General features: G+C 41.0%; 1 protein-coding gene and 1 non-coding gene across 11 annotated transcripts in view; both read right to left on the bottom strand.

Annotated features, from left to right (window-relative positions):
* Window positions 1–22,686, bottom strand: part of RBM39 (RNA binding motif protein 39) — a 28,609-nt gene extending 5,923 nt beyond the window's left edge. Inside the window, exons 1-13 of one of the 10 annotated variants that reach the window (XR_012583032.1) lie at window positions 22,351–22,686; window positions 18,633–18,695; window positions 16,713–16,762; window positions 15,316–15,510; window positions 9,861–9,926; window positions 9,699–9,752; window positions 8,175–8,292; window positions 7,431–7,583; window positions 6,754–6,891; window positions 6,198–6,263; window positions 4,977–5,181; window positions 4,694–4,771; window positions 2,921–3,101 (exon numbers count right to left, since the gene is read on the bottom strand). Coding sequence is in view for 8 of the 10 variants with exons in the window: in XM_074553752.1 (XP_074409853.1) it covers window positions 4,694–4,771; window positions 4,977–5,181; window positions 6,198–6,263; window positions 6,754–6,891; window positions 7,431–7,583; window positions 8,175–8,292; window positions 9,699–9,752; window positions 9,861–9,926; window positions 15,316–15,510; window positions 16,713–16,762; window positions 18,633–18,683 (1,174 nt within the window). In the remaining 2 variants the exon portion in view is untranslated. Of the gene's footprint in view, window positions 1–2,920; window positions 3,102–4,693; window positions 4,772–4,976; window positions 5,182–6,197; window positions 6,264–6,753; window positions 6,892–7,430; window positions 7,584–8,174; window positions 8,293–9,698; window positions 9,753–9,860; window positions 9,927–10,831; window positions 11,074–15,315; window positions 15,511–16,708; window positions 16,763–18,336; window positions 18,410–18,632; window positions 18,696–22,350 lie in introns of those variants that run through there. The other 9 variants (XR_012583033.1, XM_074553758.1, XM_074553754.1 and 6 more) reach the window with 9 other exon arrangements.
* A 2,011-nt stretch (window positions 22,687–24,697) lies between these two features.
* Window positions 24,698–24,769, bottom strand: TRNAE-UUC (transfer RNA glutamic acid (anticodon UUC)). Its single transcript has one exon. It is a non-coding gene; the product is annotated as a tRNA-Glu (tRNA).
* Between the last annotated feature and the right edge of the window lie 269 nt (window positions 24,770–25,038).

Raw genomic sequence — 25,038 nt, forward strand, 5'->3', positions numbered from 1 at the left:
AGTAAGCTTCCAAGCTGACCTGAAAATACCTGAAGGCACCAGGTATCAACATACTTTTCCCCTTTCTAATAAAACCTCCTCCATGACACTGAAGAACCAACAGAAATAAATGTTTTTCTCTAGATTTTCCCGATGTGCCTTTCCAAGCGTTTTGCAAGGAACATGTACCAGGAACCATACTGAAAAGCAAGGGCTGGAAGGAGTAAGCTCTGAAGGCTGAGTTGTAAAAAGAGCTGGTGATATTTGGCATGTTTTCCATCCAGATCTGAACCCACAGAGTCCTCACCTCCACAGAATGAGAAATATCACAACAGCAAAGGCTGTCTTAGCCTGTATTCTCTGAAGAAACGGCATGGTCTTGGCCAAATCTGTAACTAATTACCTAGTTAATTAATATTCAGACTCTTGTGAAAACAAAGGCCTTTTAAAGAAAACAGCAAATATCCAAACTCCCAATTTAGAGGAGAGACACTTTTCCTGCTGCAATTCCAATCCATCATGTCCAGCAGAACTCGTCTATGTGGGTCAGCCTGGGGCTCTACAGCCAAATCCCTGCACCTAATTTGGTAAACCTGCACATATCATCACTGCAAATTCTGTCCACAGCCAAGATCTGTTCTAAACACAGCAAGGTCAGCCACCACTATCTTTTGCAACAGTTTCACAGGTTAATTATTAACCATGTTTGAAACATAACCTGCTGCTCACCAGATCTTTTATCAACAAACTGGATTCTTTTGTTGCTCATGACTCAAGAACAGTCCTGTCCTCTCACTTCTAAAATCACTTAGAATTAAGAAATTAACTGTCACTCTATATAGTCAATTCATGTTTCCCTACACATAGTTTTAAAGAGTATGCAGAAACTAAAATTAATACATCTGACCAATTCAGATCAAAGTAACTCTTTCAGTATATTCTTGTGTAACACTTGTAAGAGCAGCAAGTTTAGCACAATGGGAGTACATGTTTAGTGTACACAGAAAGCACAAATACAGATAAATCTATCAAAGTAATTTGTGTCTTAAAATAAAAAGTTTATTTTTAAATCCAGATGGCTTTAAATAAGCCAAAGTCTGCCAAACATTGCCTAGCATCTTGAGTCATTTCTTAGAACAGAAACCAAACAGAGGTCCAGGATGATAATAGCTATCTTTTCCTCTTTTACAGCACACCATATCCATTTTTTCCATAAACAGATAGCTCCTTCCACAAGTAAGGAATGCTTTGTCCCACCAAACATTAGAAGCATGTTCTATAGGCTGATTATTTTAAATTTTCTAGTTGAGAAAGAGAACAGGGAGTACACAGCGACAACTGTTCAGCTTCAAATTCTTTTTCCTGCTGGATGGCCAAATTCTCAGGTGTCCCCTAGAACTAATTCTCTACCTTCCCTACTTGAGTTTTATTGACTCCCTCTTGAACATGGATTATCAGAAGTGTTTGCAGATGTATACATTACACCTCAGATGCTCAGGCCTACTTGCCTCTAGGAACACACCTAACATTTTAACGATATATCATGCTGCCAGGTCATGTTCTGGCACTGAAAAACTGAAGCATTTAGATATTTTTCTCCTCCCTGGCCATTCTTCCATTGCTAAGCCCCCAGACTATGCGACTGGAATTTTATTTAACCCTGAAGAGGTGAACAATATACAACACCCCAAGAATTTCTTGTCGACAGCACCTGCGCATTTATTCACCTCATTTCTACTACTGACCATTTTCATTCATGTAAATATTACTGAAGACCAGATCAACACCTAAACTATGGCTTTAGCAATAGCCTCCAACTTTCCCAGCTTTCACCTGTAAAAAAGTCCTTCTTTCTCTGAATCAGCTTCCTGACACACCTTGTACTTCCTGTATTACTCACTTCTCCAGTTTAATAACTTCCAAATGACAGGAGTCTAAAGATCAGCAAGAAGCTGCTCCTCGTCTGCCAAGGAAAGGCAATTTAATCAATGACTGTTGGTCTTTAAATACAGTTTCTGACAGTATGCTATACTTTCATAATATTCTCCAGTTTACCCATCTTTAGTATAACCTCTGAAGGAGCAAAGTCTACTCAGTAACGAGACCAGAAACTGGCCAGACCACATTCTTCTTCCTTCAAGTGTACTTCAAGTCTAATTTAGTCACATGTTTCAGCTATATACCACATCATGGACTTAAAATGTTTATCAACAATACCAGAGATGAGACCACATGTTTCATACATGTATTCCATCACTCATTTCATGGGACTTTTACTTCTCTGACCTGTTTACATTAGCCTCTTACTTTTAGCTTTCTTTCTACCTTGGGAATAATTTTCCTTTTTTATTTTTGAACTACATATTCCTAGCTTACCTTCCTCAAATTCTAAACTTTATGACCAGTATGCCCACTACAAGTTGAGGCAACTAAATACATACAAACATCTTGGGAGTAGTTTCTCATTCACCTGAGTCCCACTTCCTTTTTTCTTCAAGAGTTGGTAAACCTTCATCTATTGCTTTCATGACTTTAACAATGTCTAACTCAATCTGACTGTTGGCAGACAATTATCTTTTATCTGTTTCCCCCCAAACTAAAAATCTTGTTTTATTATCAGTCATTTTTCCTATTCTTCATAGGCTGTGTGGTCATTCCTTATTTCTTTTGAGGTAGCTGATCACCCAGGTTCAGCGTGGAGCCCACACTAACAGACCATTTTCTTCTTTCTGTAGAATACAGATCCAACACAGCATTAGCAATGTAAAACATCCTGCCTATTCAAACACCCAAGTTGCTCAGACCAGATAACTTAACTGCCTTGTTTCTTCAACCATCAGCGAGACCTGTTTGTGTATCCTTCCATTTAAATGTGAGCAACTCATGATCCCTCAAGTCAATGGTCATATCTATTCTCATCCGTAACATCTTCATTACTTACCAAATTGAGTTTAAAATAGCATCCCCTCTTCATGAGTCAGTGAGTGTTTGATGAAGAAATTTGTCGGATATCACATCCAGGAATATCTGGGCCCCACCATTATTACTAGCAATTCTTCTCCAATCTGTATCGGGGAAGTTAAAGTCTCCCACAATGACATAATTCCTGGTAGTAATTTTCTCTAACAAGAGTAAAGAGATCTTTAATCCATAACCAAATCTCACTTTGGGGACAGCTCATTGACTCTACGGCAGCAAAAAAGCTTTATCTTTTTCTAAAGTTACTTAAGTTGCACATGTCTGCATTATTGCTTTTGTACAATACAAGTGGAAAGAACAATGCTACCCCTACCACCTTTATTTCCACAGTTGCTAACATGCATCTTCTTCTAACATCTGTACTCAGCCTCATGTATTTCTCTGCAGAGAATCATGTTTTCTCATGCTGATTGCATACTACCTGAACCATTCAGCTGTGTCAGACATTTATGGCCATGTTCTTGATTTAGTGAGTTTGGATTTCTTTAGACCTTGTTTGTTTCAAATGCGGGAGAGGAAAAGGACTGGTGTTTTTTTAAAACACTATTCTCATTTCTAATTGCTGACATGTTTCTACATGAGACTGCCACACCACTTTATAACCTGCATAAATTATGATCTAACTTCAGCGGTGGTTAACTTTCCTTCTCTTTCTGGACTAGACACACTTTTTCCTCACTACTGTATGTTTTTCATCCTTCTCAAACAGGCAACCAGCATTTTTCTGTCACTGGCCAGTTCATTTTCCTTCCAAGGGCACATCTCTAAAACAACTCTATTATATTCTTTTAGCAACTGTCTACAGCTTCATATGTATGCTCTTCTTAAGACTGCACCTGACCTTCAGTAACATGATTCAGACCTATCTTATTAAGCCTGAATCATTTCCATCACATGCTCTGCTGGAAGGCAAACAAGAATGCTACTTCTTTGCTACTTTCTGACACATCACACACATTCCAGCATCTGGTTATTTGTGACATTCAGGTCCTTTCTACTGTTGGGACAGTTTCATATCCCTTGTTCATAGTATTAATCAAAAGTAGCAAAAAAAAAAAAAACAAAAAAACCAACATTCAGGGAGGCGACTCCCTGCTCTAGCTCTGAAGACCCCATGAATAGTTAGTTTTTCAGACCAGCTGTGAACAAAGCAGCAGCAATCACATCCCTCAGCCTCATTCCAGCACACCCACCTGCAGAACACACATACAACTATTGCCAAATCCAAGCAACAGACACATTCCCTGACATAAAATGTCTTTCCTCATGAGGACATACGCTGTAAAAACGCTGCTGCCATCTTTATGATGTGTCCCCCATAGAGTCCTAATAACCTTCCTGCCCTTTGTACAGCTCTGATTTTTCTACAGGGGTCAATCCCCTTCCAATTCTGAGCCTGCCATTTTCAACAGTCAACACATATTCTGCAGTAGAACATACAAATCCCCACTAGCCCAGAGAACAGTGAAGAGAGGAAGGTTTGGGGTGAAAACCAGCAAATTTGGAAAAATATGCAAAGTGAATCACACACATCCAAATTGTGATATACCATTATTAGTTACTTGCTTATGATTTTGCAGTGTTTTACAGTGCGTAAAACATGCTGCAACACCTCATTTTAAAAGACCAAAATGCATTTTCATTTTAAAAGACAAAAAAAAACCATAGTTAAGTACCTCCTGTCTCAAATTTATAAAGTAATTTTGAAAAATATATATAGGTCATGATTTCTTACCTGTCACAGCTCCAAAGGCCAAAGATCCACTCATCTGCAGAGCCTGCTGTGCAGCTGGAGGAATCTGCAAACCAGTACCTGGAACACAGAGACACCTTGGAGCAAACCCTTTCATTTATTTAGGAATGCAGCAACAGAAGCATCATAAACATTCCTCTTGTCATAAGATAAAAAATACCACACATTTAAATATTTCATTCATTTATCCAAACAGTTCTGTGGAGTGTTTTAATTCAAATTCTGCAAACTTCTTCACACACTTGTTATCCAACATTGCACACACCTTCTGCAAGTCTTGCCATCAACTGAAGCCGACCAGTTGTTCCCAAATCAATTCCAGTCCGTTCCAACTCATCACTGTCCAAAAATGAGCTAGCACTGGAAGCATCAGTACGCTCAGTTACATGTCCAACTTTCATTGGCCTCCCAGCCAGCTCAAATCCATTGAGTTGTTCCAGGGCTTTTTTGGCACACTCAGAGTCTGAGAACTGTGGTTTGGAGAAACACAAATTCAGTAATGCTTGCCTATAGGATTCAGCAACGCTTCTACTGTATGTAATATCCACAATTACGCAAACAGGAGAAACTCTTTAAGATAATAGCAACAAGCTAATGTACATGTGCTCAGAATTTTTCATTTAAACCAAACACACGCATATTTTGGTATTTACTTTCTCATGGTTAGGGTACTATATATTTAAATATATTTTTGAAGTTATAGCATCTAGATACTCCAGAAGTCATGACTGTGGCTGTCTTTCAAGAGTGACACTCAATTCTTCTGTAACCTTACAACTGCCACAGTATTTACAACCTTACAACTGCCACAGTATTTACAGTTTATTCCTAACAGATATTCTGCTTTATGCTGCAAAACATCAAAATAAACACACAAGCATTTTATCAGTGTTAAAACTGTCAAGTATGAACTATATAGTAAGTTTGGTTTCATTTGTGTCCATGTGCCAGAGGTCCCAGCCAAGACTTTTTTCCTCATGACAAATTGCCAGGTCAGTTAAGAAACTCAAGTTCACAAAACTGTGTACCTGAGGGTAAAGAGGAAAGATTTTTTAACTGAAAAAATTTTAGCCCCTATTATTTCCCCTATAAAGTTCAAATTAAATTATTTTCAGCTATAAAAACACCAGTCTTTAGAAGACAGCATTTGCTTTTGCTGGCACTGACTACAGAGGAAACTATTCCCATCTAAACATATTCACTGCTCATTCTCAATACCCAGACAACCATCAGAAACAAAGAAAAAGCCAGTGCTGCATCCTGCAACATGACACTTCTGAAATGAAATATACAGTTATCGAGTGGCAATTTAGTACCTCCCATGCATATGTACCAAATTTAGATTGTGCTTAGTTTAGTATGTTTAGATTGCTACTATATAACCACATAAATATACACAGGAAGGTTCATATATAGAGATATTTACTCCTGCATGGGAAGGTTACACTCAGAAATCATCTTAGAAACCTGGCAATTCTAGTCATACCGTAATGAATCCATATCCTTTTGAGCGTCCAGTTTCACTGTCCATCATGAGCTGAATACTTTCAATCTGCAGATAAGAAAAAAGCTATTTACTAACAGACATTTTGGAACAAACTCCAAGATACCAGAACACAACATGAAAACAGCCCTGTCAAACTGTCAAATACACAGACACGAATGTGAAACTATTACTTTTTTAAAATTAGTTTCTCATTCCTTCCTCATTTCAAAATTAGTATACAGACAGCTAAATAGGTACTTGGATAGTAAGAGAAGCAGGTAAACATAAGGATTTTGAGCTCATCTATGGGTAGAGGCTTGATGCAGCATTCTAACAGCATAAGCACACAGAGATGATCAGATCATAACTGAAATGCACTCATCACGGCACTTCATATGCTGAGAAACTCTGTTTTACAAACTAAGAAAAGGAGTATGCCTGACAAGTGCTTTGTGAGTATGAAGCTGAATTATTTCCAGAAGCTGCTAGGGCTCTAAAACTAAGCTAGGTTTTTCAAATAAACTACTCTAACACAACATGCCAAATTAAAGTTTACCCTGCCAAATGGCTCGAAGATTCCTCGAAGCATATCTTCAGTTATATTGAAGTGTAATGATCCCACATAGAGCCTCATAGGACCAGCACTGCCCTTCTGCAGATTATTTGCCATTGCTGCTGCTCTGTTTTTCTCTGCCTACGGAGAAAAAAATTCACCTTCAATAAGAAATCAATAAAAAAACCCTAAAATAAGAAGTAAATACCTATCAGACCTAAACTAGAAGATTCACCAAACATACAGAAGCTGTTGCATGATCTGCAGTCTATGAGACTTGAACTTAAGAGCTACAAAACCCAAGATCACGACCAAGTACAGAGACAAGAGACTCCAAAAGTTTTCAAATTGAACAACTCCATGCAAAATTCGGACTTCTACCTAGGAAATTATCTAGAAGGCATACACAATATAGCCTTCACTTCTGTAACACTATTAACAATTTCTTTACTGTTATTTGCTTAAGATCAGCATTTTCCTAATACCTTTACACAACTTTCAATCACTTTAATTTGCCTGTTATCTACTGACAACAAAAATCCATTTTACTAGCTTAAATAATCATCCTTGTTATGGTTTTCCAAACATTCAGTAGTAGCCAAATTTTGAAACAAAGTTTCTCATCAAAATACAAGAAGCATAACTCTGCATGAACAAAAATGAGGTTTACAATTCCTTACCTGTGATGCCTGTACTATGATAGGTACACCCAGGACTCTCTGTCCAGTCAGTCCTATTGCCAGGGGCACTGAACTAACATCAACAAATTCAACATAAGCAATCCCCTTTGAACGTCTGGAATTTCTATCTGAAATCATTCGCACATCACGAACCTGAAAGGCAACAACAGAGATGGAAATACTTTGAGAGAAAGATGAAAAAACCTAATGCAGCCTATTTCTCAGACACAAATTAATACTGAGAATTATTTGCCAAGCCAACAGCTTTAATTCTACAGTAGCATACACTTTTTGTAACATGCATATCCCAGAGGCAAGCCAGCACTAAAGCTGTTTTGTTTTGTACGTGACAGAGCTTGCAGCACTCTAATGCTTTACACCAGAACCTTACAGCTGATAGAACAAATGAAGTTTTTCCAACTCAGAAGTTACATGAATTTTCAAATGACACTATAACTGACTGACCTATCTAAAAAAAGAAAAAAATACGAAAAATGAAGTTGAGTCAGAATTGCATCAACATGTTTTGCCTCACATCACATGAACACGCAACTACTGAAAAACTACATTTTTGTGTTCAAAGCTTTTAATAATTAGTTCATCATTAATCCCTCTTAGCACAGGCACAGGAAGCTCCAGAAAGCCACATGCTTACAATTCTGAAAAAATACTGACCCTGTACTAAGTTGTACTAGGACAGCTTGTGGCAAAATTCAAAATTTTTTTAACTTCCCTATCAATTACCTTCCCTACTGTAGAGAAAAATTCTTCCAGGTCTCTTGGTCGAATTCTTGCAGCCAACTGCATGCAGAACACTGTTCGAGCATCCCTCTCTTCAGGGGTAAGATTATCAATAGGTTCTCTGGAAAGAGTAAAGTTCAGCTCAAAAATCAACTGAATTGAGAAAATTCATCTTTGGACCACACATGATACACTTAACAATCATAGTCAACAATCACTTAACAATCATTCATAGTCTGATAGGAAAAAAAAAAAAGCCTGCTGTATTAAAAAAAAGACAGAGTAAAGAACTGAAGGGAATACCAAATATTAACATGGCAAGTTGTAACATGACTGAATATCCTATTTCACCTGTGAGCACCAAATATAACTGGAAAATTCTATTTTATATGCAAAAGCATAAAGTGAGGTACCATTTTGCTACTGTCCAGAACTGGTATCAGATATCACTACGGAGCTTACATGTCCTTTTCATCAAAAAGATGGAAGAACAAGAATATAAAAGCAAACAGGGCAAACTAGCACAGACTGGCTATCCAAATTCTCAGAGAAGTAGTGTGGGCTAGGCTTTACTAACTCACATCTTGCATTTACCCAGTCACTTTGGAGTCACTACAGCCACTGCATAAAACCAGACTGACATCCATGTAAATAGAACGTGCAGTCCTCATTCCACAGCTTCAGCTTGTTAACCCATAAAGAAGTATAAATAGTATTGAATTACTGGAATGAACAGTAGAATTACTTTGATCCTTGACACATTAAGAACTACAATAATTTTATTTATTAGTGGAAATTAGATGCACCAGTGTTAACATATTGAAGCTTCAAATCTAAACAAATCTGACTTGTACTCAAGTACAAAGTACATAAGAAGTAGCATGGTGTATCCTGGATTGAGTATCCATCGATGTCATATGTATTTTTATTAAATTAACCACATAGATACTAATCACTTAGAAAACACAATAAAAATTTAAACATCATTATCTTAGTAAGAGTTTGCCAGTCATTGAAAAACAAAATGAGACTGGTGAAATTTGACTGCATTAACATAAGAGAATAATCTCATTAGCAGCTATCTAAATCCTATTCCCTTAAATGAGAAGACTAAGAATGAATAAGCAGTTTCTGGACTGCAGAGGCATATAGCCTCTCAACAAATAACACTAATAAATACTGGACAGCAAAAAGAAGCATTTATACTTTCCCATTTCATACTCTAGATTATTAACTATGATTCAGCAGAAAAACTAATTTAAATCATAATTAATGGGGAGAAGATTGAAAATACAGAAACACAAACTAATCAAGACTTGTTTTGCAAACTGACATTATTTACAACCTTTTATGACATGGGGAGAAAGCAACATACTACCAATGCTCTTTTCTCACTAGCTTTCTCAATGAATTCCAGCATCACTTATGAGTGCTGGAGAGCAAGTAGTCATTCATTATTTCATCATCACTTTTCCAACTCCAACTAGACAAAAATAAACAAACCCAAATATAGGTTAAAAGTCATACCTAACAGGGCTTTTGTCTTTTCTGAAAGGACTTTTGCTTCTAGAGCGGCGTCTGCTAAAAAGAAAGATCAACAAGATTAGAAGAAAACTTTCCAATATACCACTCCTGGTTCTAAACAAAACCTATTAATAATGCAATGAAAAACAGAGAAAAGTCAAAAACCTTAATTTGATGCTGTGAGGCAGACCAATCTTCCCTCTGATGGCACTGTTGAATTTTGGACCAGAACTATGGCAGAAGAAAAGACAAAAGACCTGAGTATTTGAATTCAAAATTTCCTGTCTGTACTCACATTACACTCCAGGTGCTCACCCACCCTTGCCTCTGAACTTGTCAGCATTTCCATTAGCAGCACTCACAGCATGCATCAGATAATCAGTTGGTTACCAACACATGCAGCACTTCAGACCATAAGGCACAGAATATGATCCCCTCCCACTTTCATCTACACCACAAAATCCCAGAATATGCAAGGACTCTTCATGAGACAGTCAGCCATAGCACATTTGTATAGGCAAACTATTCTGAGCTACAGTTACTGTTATAACCATTTTCACCTGTCTTTTTGTCCACATGCAAGTTCTACATACTGACGACTGCAAAGCATAACATTCATGGCCTGGAACTCCGCTTCAGAGCTGTATGCCAAGTGGTACTGGCAGGATTACTTGCTCAAGTGTAACATTTTAAAATCAGAAAGTTCCAAGAAATTTAAGGTGCAAGAGCAAACCAAAAGTGGCTCCAAGCAGACACCTGCAAGGGACACATTCACTAACGGTGTCTCGGCTCTAACCACTGAAGTGCTGCAAATATATAAATGAAGCTTCCTTAAAATTCCTCATGGCCATCAAACCACAGAAACAGTGAACCCAGCAGTCAGCTGTATACACACATGTAACCACAAAAGGAATCCAATCTCTTGACTGAATCTAATTTAATGCCCCAGGCTTCACACTGAGTCTCTTAGAACAAACTGTAATCTGCCCTTCGCTTCCACGTTCAGGACAGTCCTCTTGCTAGTTAATGGGGCACCCAGGAAGAGACTGTGACAAGAGCAGTAAGATTCATCCTATTGTGCTCTCCCTGAATTCGATCTCCTGGTAGAGAGTTGTTCAAAAGGCAAAGAACAACACCTGTTAACATTCTTCCTGTATCTCCACCAAGCGCAGAGGCACTCTGCACAGACTGAACACCGTGCACTGGGCTTTGGCTTTCCATCTGTACACAATTGATTCTTTCTGCTGTTGCTACAAATTGATGTAAAACACCCTGAAAGACACGGCAGGCTGAAGACATTAAGTAGTCTTTCACTAAATCCATTTGGCCACGCAATTTGTCTGAAAAACGTCTTCTTGCTCCTCAGTGGAGCAGTAATGCTTATAGTTAAACTCAGCATCCGCCACAAGGAGGAGGATGCCCATTTTTCTAAGCATGTCATGACACAGGTGGAAGTAGTGGGCCAAGATCCAAAACCGTGCTGGCCAGGTTAAAGCAAGGGAAATATGGCCCTGTACAACACTGGAAAAAAAATAAAGAAAAAAGACCATTTAGAAACTACTCATGAAGAGAAGATTACTACTTACTGAGAGAAAATAAGACATAAAACACAGACACACGTTGAGATGAGATCACAATTGATCAAAACCAGACTCTTTTTTTTTTTGCCTAGGAGAAATTACTCCCTTTCCTGCTCAAGTCCAGACAAATTATTGCCAGGAGTGTCCATTCAGGTTCTTCAGTATCTATGGAACAACTGCCAAAAGCTGCATCTGGAAATACTGGTACTAATTTCAGAGGCTACCTTCTTATCAGACATGGGACTACCTTGCATTTTCACATCAAATGTAAAACATGGTGCTCTCTATTTTAATTCAAATGCAGACAGACAAACCAATTACAGTGACTCCAGAAAATTAACATGCAGACCCAACTAAACAATAATAAATAGTTAAGAGCACGAGTTTTCAAGGAAAAGGTGAAAGAAATATTTTAAGTACTCATCTAAATCTAATGAATAACAAAACCAAAACACAAACAACTGAGAAGTAACAGTTTTCAAATGCATGCACAAGGCGGGGGTGGGGGGTGGAGGGAGGAGGAAAAAGGGGCAGCAAAAACCCACAATCCATCACAACTCCAAAAATCTCCATTTTTCTTTCTTGACTAATACTATCTTATTTACAGAACTCCATGAGACCAACATTAAGAAACCCCAGACCACTGGAACACACCAAGCAGAAAACTGCCTAGGGCAAGGTGAGAGCCCAAATTACCTTCTCAAAATCAACAGTATACCCTTTTCAGCAGTATTCTCCCTGTGTTTTTCTAAGGAGACTTGCTTGTAAAGCTGTAGATCTCCAGTAAAGTTTCTGCATTGCTTCTACTGTCTCTACAACTGTTGCCCAGTTCCTGCTAACCTGTACGGAAACACCGTGTCACAACCATTAATCTCTATGTCTAGGAGTCACCTTCTTTGTAAGCCAAAGTGCCATGTGCAGCCAAAGCACACACTTCCACAAAACCTAAGAGATGCCACAGGGCCCAATAACGTCAGGTCAGAAGACAGCTAGCAAATTATCAGCTGTTACCTACTCACTCATAGTCAAGATTCCAACAAAAAAATGTCGGACAAGGCAAACTCTGGCTAACAGAGTCCAGGAGAATCACAAGGAACTTTCAGTCATCATTGTAATAAACCTGTTTTCCAAACAGGTTTGTCTAAATTGGTAATTTCAAAATAGAAACAGGATGGTCTAAGTGACTGCTACTTTATGTTAGCAGCAGCTGGGATTTGCCCTGCAAATCTAAGCAAGACTACTCAGTCAAGTTCCTTCTCCTAAGAGACCTTATGATACAGCTATGTAACACTTAAGGGACAACATATGTGAAAATAACATGAGATAAAAAACCCTGTGATCACGAAGCAATGCAATACAGTCACCTAATTTTAACCTAATTTAAAGCATTTAACCACATTTCAAGCCTAAAGTGAGAAACTCGAAGTTTTCAGGTTCCCTGTAGCACTCTCCTCTCCTTTTCCTTCAGAATTATCTATACTAAACTTTTTTCCTCACTACTGCTGAGATGCCTCCTAACTACTCCCAGCAGTAAAACCATCTTGGTTTACAGAAAATCAGCTCGAAATGAGCCTTTATAAAGCTCATGAGGAAGATCACAAGGAGGAGGAAGAGTAAAAAATAAGATAAAATAGAAGCCATTAAGCAATTTGATCTAGATACTGCCGTTAGCCACAACCCTGTCAGCACTAACTCCAACCCAAAACTACCGGAACAGCCCCACAAGGAGAGATTCCAGAAATAAATTCTCCAGCCAGAAAGAGTTTTGAAACACTGAACTTATGCCACTGATACAGACACAACTTCTTCAAATGAAAGCTCAGTATTGGTAGATCCAAAGGTGGCTGGTGATGCAGGAGGGCTTTATCACCAAAGTATTCATCTCTCTGAAATTCAGCATCTGTTACATGGATTTAAAAGTGAGTCCCTGCATTTTAAGAGCCCTGAACAGGAACTCTTCACAATCCCTTCTCTTTCACACATTTAGAGCCAAAACTAGAACTCTGAAATCACATTAGCATGTTTATCATTTTAACAGGACTGTTCATCCTCTACAACTGAATGACAGCAACTGCTTGCTGACTGCCATCAGTCAACACCAAACCTTCTGGGACAAATGTGCTTGCCCTATACCAGTTTTCCACAAAACCATCTAAACACACTAGAATTCTACTTGGTTAAGTGAAAGCAATGATTTGGCAACTGAAGCAGTGAACAAACTATCAACTGAACAGCACAACTATGTATCCTCAGAGCATACTACATTATCCCTGCTTCTTGCTCCCTGTATCTCAACACCAGAGCAATCACCCAGAACAGCTACGAGAGAGTGTCAGGATAGCAAAAAAGACCCCTTGCAACTACTTACCTTTCTGGCATAACATATCTCAGAGCATTAAAACAGGCATGGGTTATTGTAGAACAATACTTTCCACCTCTACTTGCAGAAATTATTTTGGAAGACCAGAACACTGGAACTCCCAAATTTCTCCAGGTGAAAAACCTTCTCACCCAGTGACAACAAGAAAAACAAAGAATAAAACCCTCCAAGACAGCTGGAAGAATGCAGCAACTCCCAAGAGCTCCCACGCAACCACAAGATGAAACAAAGGACATCCTCTCCACACAACACTGCACTGGAGGGAAGGAGGCCAGCACACTCCATACACAGAAAGCTGAAGTTTTTGATCAAGGTCCTCTGTACCTTGAGCCATAACAGTGACACTGGCATAACCCAACCAGCTACTGTCATCTTACAAGTGCAACAGAGTTGTGGGAAAACTACTGTGCACTGCTGAAATCTTTACAGCTGAAGTCCAGAGCCGTGTACAGAGGCTCTGATACTCAAGACAAAGGAAAAGCAGGGCTGATATATTACGATCCCCACATACACAGGACAGATGATGCACAGGCCGCCAGTGCACCTTAGAGGATCCAGGAACTGCAGCAGGTTTTCACGACGAAAATGCCAACATCCAGATGACTTGGCACAGAGTGAGACCCTGAGACCTCAGGAAGTTTTTGTTTGTAGTCCAAGAGTACAAAAAGCCCGAAGAAAAACATTCATGTTCATAAAACTGGACAAGCCTACAATTTATCAGAAGGTAAACACTGTCTGCTCAAACATCTTGAAGAGATTTCTCTATCATGGATGGCATTATATGTCATGATTTAAAAAATACATTCTTTTCAAATGCCTCCTTTTAACATCATCTTTCATTCCAAAATTTGACAACAATTGAGATGAGACCCGCAAAACAACAGAAACAAACAGCAGCTTCAGTAATCAATGACAGTCAAGCATACAGCCCAGTTCTCACTGAGTTTCTGCAGAAAGAGGCAATGGGAAGCACAGGGGAGAGCCACAGTACAAACCACCAGAAACAATACTGATGAAAAAACATCTTTTGAGAATTGATTTACAAATGTCTGGAACCACCTACTGCTGAAGTTCTATCAAGCTAAATATCTGAGAGGAATTGTCAGCCTCTAAACAAGTCTGAGAAAAAAGCAGGGCAAATTTGCAACACACGGGCATTACTAAGACAAGATGCTCCCAGTTTAGATGCATAAACATGGAATATGTTTGTATGAATATCCATTTATGGAGTTAATGTTCAAGAACAGCAAGATAGTAAAAATCTTTAGTAATACCCAAAAAAAAGTGTACGAGCCTGGAACCAAATAAACATACTACTATTAATTTTTTGGCAGTTAAGCCATCAAGTTCATATAGTTTAAATAGTTAGGGCATGGAGAGAATTTGGTTGTTATACTGATTTTGTGATAAACTTAGTTTTCCACTCAGCTGTACACATTCTTTCATTTGCTTTCCCATCTCTGTCTTGGCTAAGAATGAAAACTAGAGGAATATTACTATCCTCATTTTCACTCTGTATTTACTGACATTCTTTAAACTTCACCTCTCACTTTCTTTTCAATTACAATTATTGACCAATTTAGAAAGCAGAGGGTGAAACTTCAACCTTCCACATTGTACAGTGAAGCAGCACACATGCAACTCTGAACAAATAACCTACTAGGGACTTCTGTAGCGGCCTCTGAATCTGCGGTCTCTGCTCCTAGACCGGCTGCGTCTGCGTTCTTTGCTTCTGCTCCGTTTCCTTTCCCGGCTTCTGCTCTTTTTCCGTTCCCGATCTCGGCTCCGTTTGCGTTCCTTACTTCTGCTCCTCTTTCTGTCATGGCTTCGACTTCGACTCTTGCTCTTTTTTCTCCTGACAAAGAAAAGTGCAACTTCAGATACACACACAGTTCAGTGTTATTTACCCCACATTCCCTCTGTTACAGACACTGATGGAAAAAGCTTGTACCTGATGGTATTTGTACTTTTTATTCTAAATGGGTGGCTAAGCATGTCAGCAATCTCCTTTCATGAGCCACATGAAATCAGCAACAGCATATTTTTCTTTTAAATTTTTTAATTGCTAGAGAGTGCTTTCAGAAGAGTAAAACGACTAAAAACCCATTTCCTATGTTAGACCTAGTACACAGCAGTTGCAGTACTTCATCTGGTGTTCAAACATACTTCGTGATTTTAAGAATAAATCATATAGTTAAGTAAAACAAAATGCAACAAAAACAGAAAGAAAGGCAACTCTGGGGTTGTTTCCTCTTAATACTCCCTGCCAATTGTCTTTTACATGCTGCTTAAGAGTTTTGCTTCCTACTTGCGACTCCTACTCATATTATTTAGAACACAAGTACAAGCATGTAATGTGTTTGATTTCAGAAGGTGACAGCAGCATACATGCTGACTTCAGTGCATTTCTGTAATACACAGCTAACTTTTTACTGTTTTGTCAACTATCAACTTTGTAATTTTTCTCTTTACATCAATAACCTCTTCACCAAATGATGCTTATAAGGTAAGGAATTTATTTTACAGACTACACACTTTTTGGGTATCACATCCAGGCGTTCACATACTGCAATTACGCTTGCTGAGCAAGGTGTGCTTGTACTCTTGTTTTTTAAAAAACTTGTATTATAAATTTAGACATCTTCAAAGGGCAAGGATGCAGAGAACAGATCAAGACAATTCAACACCCTAAACCTTTCCAAGAAATCACTGGTGTCTTTAACAGCTTTCCACTGCTCCAAACCTCAATTCTACAACAAATAAGTCTTAAAATGCAAAATCCATTGCATAGGTAAATTAACAAAAGTAATTTAAATATGCTGAACATACTAAGTCTGCATTTTTATCTGATGCTAGGTGAATGTTTCTGCAATTTAGATTACATCCGTTGCAAAGGGTATTAACTACATTTGTAAACGAAATAAAATTTCCAAATTGCTGCAACTGCAAATTCCAAGCTTTTGCAAACTATTTCCTTAAACACCACTGACACGGATTCACAAGTCCACAAAAACCAGCAGCCTCTACCCAAATGCAGAGAACTGAGAAAATACTTACTTCTTGCTGCGTTCTTCATGGCCATTGGCACTGCTCAATTTGTTCTCATCCTAAGCAGGGTTGATAGAAGAACATCGTGAGGACGAAGTGGAAATATTTCAAGTGGTCAAAGGGTAATGGGAATAGGAATAAGAAAATAAAAAACAAAAATTTTAATACTAAATTACTTGTTTACAGTTTAATGTGGAAAGCTTTAGAAAATTTAGGTAGGCATGTTTAACCACTTTGCTGCTTAAATTTAAGTCATACAATTACAAAATACAAGACTTACATCATTTAAAAGTGTGTATTAAATTGTAGATACTTCCATACATGGTTTAGAGAGCAAGTTATCCTGTAGAATTCAGCACTCAAGTGACTAAATGTTATTTCTATAAAATTTAAGAGGAAGTCTGAGGTGTTTGCGAGCCCCTCTGATTAGTACCAAGGCTATATCTCTGCCTAAGCCCCGTGGCCACACTAGCAGCCAGCCACTATGGATTTCCTGTGACCGATGCCATTCCCGAGATCTTCACTCATTTTCGTTGAAGGGTTGTAAGAGCTTGATGTCACCTCTGTCACACATCTCGCCCTGAAGCAAACAGGGATTCACACTGCTTTAGTAACGTCGACTCCCAAGAAAGCCATCAATAATCCACCAGTGCAGCCTAAACATCCCCTATTTCCATACCTGTTTACATGGAAAATATCCATGTTAAGCCAGGACACAAGAATTGTAACACAACAGTTCACAAATTTCTCTTCAAGATGTAAACGTAACTGCTAAATATTACATTAACTAAATATACCACTTAAAACTTACAAATGCTCATCCAAAAATTCATGACATGGTTGTAATAAACACTGCAGAACAGACTGACAACAGCTGCTATATAACTTATATACTGGCTTTACAGTTTAATCACATTGGTTACATCAAAAGTACAATTCCTAGGCGATTTAAACTTATATACATTTCTTCCAAAATCAGTAGCTAAAGCATGCAGTCTGTTAACACTTCACCACCATCTGGTGGAAAACAAAAAAGACAGTATTCATTTGCTGCTGGCTTAAGTGAAGGACATCACTAAGCTAATTGATAAAAATTTTACAGAAAAATTGACATTTCCTAATTAAACAACTAGGACAGAAGAACACAAGAGCTTCTTTTAGAATGATACCGCAGACTGTGATACTGTCTTTTACTTGCTAAGAACATTCTATTCAGGGATCCAAGAATTTCTGTAAATTCATTCACTCAGCAATTGATTTTCATCTGCCCTGTTGAAAGATTACCCGCCAGCAGCCTTCTGCATTAAAAGCAAGTCCCACTCTTCTTGACTGAGCAGATTGTTCAAATATTTACTTGCCATGGGACTGGTGAAAAGGTTATTCTTGGAGCCCCGCTGTTTTCCCAAACCACTGCATTCACCTTGTTGCTATACCAAACTAGAATTCACAATTTTAGAGGAAAGGTTTTAGGATTTTGGTTTCTGGGGTTTGTTTGATTTTGGTTTTGTTTAGTTGGTTTTTGGGTGGATTTCTTTTGTTTTGTTTTGATTGTGTTTGGTGGCTGTTTTTTTTTTTTTTTTTTTTTTTTAAACCTAGGGGACCACGGTACAGCGATACGTCACTCAATTACTACCTTATGATTGACAGTTCACACTGGAATCAAAGGTGAATTCATGGGAGTAGAGGTGAGATATCGTTAGGCAAGTCTACAAAGAGAGATAGATGGGCATTTATTCATCACGCTGAAGTGAAACTACTGCACAATATAATTACATTAACAGTATATATTAACTTGAAAGTTACATGTAATGTATGTCCAATAAGATAAATCATGAGGGCTCCAGGGATGTTAGTTTACAGTTCAGCAGTAGTTTCATGAATAATGCTAAATTAAGGTAAACAGGACCTCACTGGCATATTTTTTCTCACCTTCTTGTAAGGAGCTTCAAGCATTGCTTCAATATCAATATCATCAGCCATTTCTCAGGACACCTGAAAGAAGAAACAACTTTCACCTGAGTTGGAAAACACCCCTGTGCTTTATATTCCAAAAGCTTTTGTTGACGAGGTCATCACTGCACTGGCTCAAATTCACTAAATATTTAAAAATTCAGTAGATATTTCCAACAAAAACTGGAATGAAGTTTTGCCCAATGAGATAGTAACAAATGGGTCCAAAATAATTACAGCTGCAAACAACAAAATGTGACTGAACACTATTAGCCAGAGGAAATCCAGAGGCATTCCATTAATTTCTTTCAAAACAAAGAGCACAGCATATTTATGACACAAACACAGCTCTGGTGGCCATCTTGAGAAGTGCTAGAGCTTCAGCAAGGGACAATGAACAATCAGACACACCGGTTCGCAGCTCCTAGCCTTTGCCACCATCATTTCCCAATCTCAGCATGGGGACACCATGGTGCTTTAAGAAATGTAGCTTAATCCATTACAGGGGTCACAGGAAAACAGTTATGATTCCAGAACTAGGAGCTACTAAAGCATACAAAAAGTCCATCCACTCTGGAATTTCATATCTCAAAACAAAAACATCCATCACACCAGGTAACACTTGACACCATAGACATTTTGGATTTAGCTGCTCCTCTTATTTCTAATTTCAACCCCTTAATATAGTTTTACGTTCACTATACTCTGAATCACTTTGACACTTAGACTCTTGGTTTCCAGCAATCTAAAGTGGATTAGGTTATGGAGTGGACAGGAGGGTGAAGTTATTGTGTTCCTTCACCAGAAGTTGTTCTGACGCGATGATTAAATCAGGCCTGCGGTCTGATCTTCGTCCGGTTGGCTGAGGGCTCGATGTGGTTCAATCAGATTAACAATGCCCGCCTTCGGCCGTACTCTTCTGCCAGAAACTACACCTCCCTTCATGGCCTAGCAGTGTCAGGCAGATTTTTTTTAGCCACCTTAATTCCAAGTAAAACAATCTGTCAATGATTGCTCTTCAGGCGCAGCTTTTGGCCCAAGCCACTGCAGATTGCTGAAGCCCTGAAATTCCATCCAGTTTGGAATTTCACATCTCAAAACAGAAACATCCATCGCACCAGGTAACACTTGACACCATAGACATTTTGGGTTTAGCTGCTCCTCTTACTTCTGATTTCAACCCCTTAATATAATTTTATGTTCACTATACTCTGAATCACTTTGACACGATTTCTTCTCCCTATGCAGGTATGCTATTAAGCACCTCTCAAGACTCTTGGCATCAAACTTAGATATTCAACTTCCTCAAATCTCTTAGTGGAAGTTTCTCTTCTTTTTTTCTTAAGCTCCAGAATGGCCAGTCCTCTAGATCAGAGTCTGACAGCCCAACACTGAAGATTTGTGTGTGCACCATAAAATGGATTTTTAATTATTCAGATTAGTTCTTGCACCTTATCTACAGGCAGTAGAACTGTGCTGTCCTGAGACTTCAGCAGAATAACAAAAATGCTCCAACACATCAAGATCCTTCACACCAGTCACTTATAATGTCGTAATTGAGAATGCTTTGCCAGAGCTGCAGCACACCTGACCCTGGCCCAGGGATACATTCCAGAATAAAACACCATCCTCAAGCAGGATCACAACACTGGAAGTTCACATTCAATACTTAATTGAGGCACATTAACGTCATTTTCAAATTATTACTGTTGGGCAACAGTGCTATCGCTTACAGATATGACTGTCCTTCAAGTGTAAGAGCTCAATTTTACTTTTTACTACAGTATTTATAGTCAGCTTTTCAAGCCATCTACATACATGCACGTGATTTAATTCACAGCTGTTCTACCAGTATGTAGTATAAATAGTACATCAGTGTGATTAAAGGCATGGAAAAGGCAAACCCAGACTTCTACAAAAAAATTCCCCCTGGTGACAACTCCCACCCAAAATTACATTTCCAGACGTGTAATTTAGCCAACATATCGAGCTACACTTGGGGAGGAATTCTTCATCCTGAAGAGGGGTGGCCATACTAGGGACCACCAAATCCTGAAAAGCATGGAAAATTGCAGAGAGAATGACCATTACTGCATTCCCCCAAATAATAAGTGAATGAACTATCATCCAGTGGATTCAAAACAATGGTCCTTATACACAAAGCATTTAACCATTGAATTCACTGTTGAAGGGCACTGTGGATCCTAACAAAGAAAACGAAGCACATGCAATGTTTCAAAAAAAAACCCAAACCAAAAAAGTTTAGAGAAAAAGATTTTCATTAAACAAAGGCACGCCTCGTGACCCTGAACTACAACTAAGTGACAACTAAGCGCACACAGACAGAACTGTCAATGTGTGACTGCGCTGCTCATTCTGCTTTTGGCTTTTACTGCCGGCCACCAGCACTGAATCTCCTGAGCTGCACGGACCTTTGGCCTCACCCCAGTAATCTGCACCCTTTGTACTCTTTACAAAACACTTCCACTGGGACAATACCATGCTATCAGAATTCCTTTTCTCTACGTGTACCAGTCCTGCTATCAGCCCTGCGATGCATACATGTAATGCATATAATCATGCTTCATACAAAGCTGGAGGTATTTTTTTAAAAAACGCAAACGAAAACCCTTAATTTCAAATTACTAGAAAATCCTGACAGATTCTTAGGTATCTTTCATTAAACAACAACGCTCCAAATAATTTTCCTAAAAGCCTTTCAGCTTTCTCAAAAAAAGCTAAGTATGGTTAACTTGTTCGTAAAGGGGAAAAAGGAACCAAAACCACCCAAACAAGCACACGAAAAACACCAACAAAAACACATATCAAAACATCAAAATTTAAAAAAATGAACTACACTTGAAACTTTGTGGATCTACAAAAAGCGTAAAGGGACATGAAATTTATTGCAACGGAACTAGTCACTGTTTGGAAAGAAATCACTCTCTTTCTGCTAAACTACACTACATAAAAGCAATTTAAAAGGGTCGCGTTCTCAAAATTATTTGTTTTAGAAATCCAACGAATGACAATTCGACACGTTTTACATGTAGTGTCCGGGAAGAACATCAGGAAACTTTAGGGATGGCTCCGACGCCTCAGAAGGGAAGCCAACCTCTCAGCTGGACCCATACGTCTGCGGGCAGGTCCACAGCCTGCAATTCCCAATTCCCTCAATTCCCACATACTCCTGACAGGATCGAGCGGACCGAATTCGGTTTTCCCAGAAACAGCGATGCCCAGCGCTGCCTGCCCTGCCGCGGCCGCCCTCCTACGTCGCTTCGTCCAAAGCCTTCACTCCCCGCCCGCCCGCCCGCCCGCGGCGGCCGCTGCTCCCCCACCTCCGCCCCGTCTCCCTGCGCGAAGGGCCCCAAGCTGCTCACGCCCGGTCCCTCCGCACAGCGCCATCACGAGAAGAAAGGGGGAGCTGGAGCGGGGGGAGCCGGGGCGGGGCAGCACGACGCCGGGGGAGCTGGGCCTCCCCGCGACGTGGCCACGGGAACAACCAGACCGCACAGGGCCTGGCCGCAGGGCGGGGACCACCGGCCGCGCTAGCCCTGGTGACGCGCAAAGCGGCCCCCCAGGCAGGGCCGAGGCGGCCATGGCAGCGGGAGGGGCGCAGACGCCCAGGCCGCAGCACCCCGTGGAGCAGGCCGCCGCTCGCCCGGCGGCGGGGCCGGGGCCCACCCGCAGTTACCTGCGCCGCGGGCAGTACGATCCTCGCTAGGGCCCCGAGGTCCAGCAGTAGCGGCTCCGGCGTTACTACCCTGGCGGTGGGAAACGGGCCCGAGGGCTTGAGCACCTTCTCCAGGCGTCTGAATATTAAATGGACGGCGGCGCTCAGGCAGCCCCAGGGAGCGGGCGGCAAGGGGCGACGCGGCCGTGAGTCGATCCCGGTGCCGGTCTGGCCCCGTCTATGGCTCCGCAGCTGCTCCCGAAATGGCGCCCGGCCGCTCGCGGCTCCGCGCACGGCACGGGGGCGCCCAGCGCACCGCGCAGGGGCCTCTCGCGAGACGCACGGCCAAACAAGCCCTTACACGCCCGGGCTCGCCGCCTCTCGCGAGATATTGAGCCCGGAAGCAGTGGCTCAATTGCTCGCGAGATTTGGGTAGCCTTGTGGCCTTGTCACGCGCCTTTGCGCTCTCGCGAGGGCTCGCCCGCCCGCCGGGAGGGGCCGGGGCGGGAGGAGGGAGCCGGCGCCGCGGCGGTCTCGCGGCGCGCGTGCCTCCGGCCTTTTGGCGGTCCGGTGCGTTCGGAGCAGCCGTTCATTCCCTGGCTCTGGAGGAGCCGTGTCCCAGATCCTTCAAGGACATTCTAGAGCCCCATGCCGAGGCCTTTCATAGACTCTTGGTTTCCAGCAATCTAAAGTGGATTAGGTTATGGAGTGGACAGGAGGGTGTTCCTTCACCAGAAGTTGTTCTGACGCGATGATTAAATCAGGCCTGCAGTCTGATCTTCGTCCGGTTGGCTGAGGGCTCGATGTGGTTCAATCAGATTAACAATGCCCGCCTTCGGCCGTACTCTTCTGCCAGAAACTACACCTCCCTTCATGGCCCAGCAGTGTCTTGCAGATTTTTTAGCCACTTCAATTCCAAGTAAAACAATCTGTCAATGACCTGCTCTTCAGGTGCAGCTTTTGGCCCAAGCCACTGCAGATTGCTGGAGCCTTGAAGCTTAACTCAGAAGGGAAGTAGTGTTTTGTGAAAAAAGCCCCTCTTTAACAGTGCTCGATGCTGTCTCATTAACAATGCTTTGTTTCCCTCAGAGCTCACAGAATTGTTCATTTGTATTTAAATTTAATAATACAGTTTGGGGCAATTGTTCAAAGTAGGACAGACAGCATTAAGTACGTTTCCTGCTGCAATCAGCATGAAATAAATTGCTGGGGAATTTTAGGTTGTTTTGTTGTTGTTGTTGTTTTAAAAATTTGAAACAACATAAAGAGAAATTCTAAACAAACTTTGCCTCCTGAAGTTATAATTTTATCTGAAAATCCCAGACTACTGTCTCATTTAATTTCATTTCTAACTAAGTTCCTGAAATGTTAATAGCAGAAAATCATCCTGCAGCTCTTGCCCGGAGTATCCAAGTCTTTCTAAGGTGAAGTAGTCAACTAGTAGAGTTTGGAACATTTAGGAAAAAATATCTGTTTAAAATTAAAAACAAAGCATTACTATAATAGGTTTTTTTCCAACCTAATAATTTCTGTACCGTTTGGTTGTAAACAAAATTACTAGTCTTACAGACAAAATGCGGTTTGTTGTATTTGTTCCCATGCACTGCTCTGGCTGCTTGTCTCTTACCCCTCGGCTTCCAGTCAGCCACCAGGTCTCGTATAACCATCTCCATGTTCCTTGTTCCCTCGCTTTGCTGTGATTGTGACTGAAGTATGCGCATAGGCTCACGTTGGTGGATTTACCTACGGCTTTTCTCTATCACCGTTGGCCTGTGGAGCCAGGCTCTGGAACGGGTACACAGACATGGGGTTTTTTTGTCTACTCCACTAACACACTCCTTGCCCATGGCTGGTGCCCAGGCAGTGTGGGAGAAAGCATGCAACCCCACGCTAGCAGTACTCACGGAGAGGGTGGAGATGGCTAATGAGGGACCTGGAGTAGCAAATAGCTGCACAAGCTGCGTGTCCAGCCCTGTTGCCAGACCCGGCGTATCGCAGCAATGCCCCGACCCATCAGCTGTCGACGCTCAGCTCCGCAGGGCTATTGGTGTGGTCAGTACACAATTGGCTGGATTCACCTCTGGAGCTGAGGGGAAGCTCTCAGTAACACACTTCCTAAAAAAGGTTTTCTTGTTTGTGGGACGGCTTGATTCGGACGAGAGAGTGGCTCTGCAGTGCTGAGACATAATGCCGACTTATCGCCGGCGTTCCTTACTCTAAACCTGGCTCCGTATTCGCGCCAAGAAGTTCGTTCGCCTGAGGTCCAGGGTTGCGGGCAGGAGTTTGTGTTACCTGCGCTGCGAAGGGTGGTAGAAGGGATCGCGCCGAACAAAAAAGCAAGAACGCAAAGAAAATTAAAAGCTTTGCTTTCCCACACCGGGAGTCGAACCCGGGCCGCCTGGGTGAAAACCAGGAATCCTAACCGCTAGACCATGTGGGACTGCATGGTAGCTCCTACTTCCTGCGCCACCCAATGCCTACACAGTTCCGTTCCTGCACTATCCCCTGTCTGCTCTGCTTCCTGCCTGCGCCGCCCGTCCGCGCTACGCGCTGCTCACCGCTCGTTTCCCGCTGCCGCCGTTCGCTGCTCGCTGACCTCTGCCCGCACCGTTGGTCAGGATCAGGGAGTGGGGTGAGGGGTGCACGGCCACTCCCTCACTTACTTAAAAGATGAGGCTGGAAGTTGACAAAACTGAAGAAGTCGGAAAT

The sequence above is a fragment of the Zonotrichia albicollis genome, chromosome 17 (assembly GCF_047830755.1).
Source record: "Zonotrichia albicollis isolate bZonAlb1 chromosome 17, bZonAlb1.hap1, whole genome shotgun sequence".
In the NCBI taxonomy this organism is placed as follows: domain Eukaryota; kingdom Metazoa; phylum Chordata; class Aves; order Passeriformes; family Passerellidae; genus Zonotrichia; species Zonotrichia albicollis.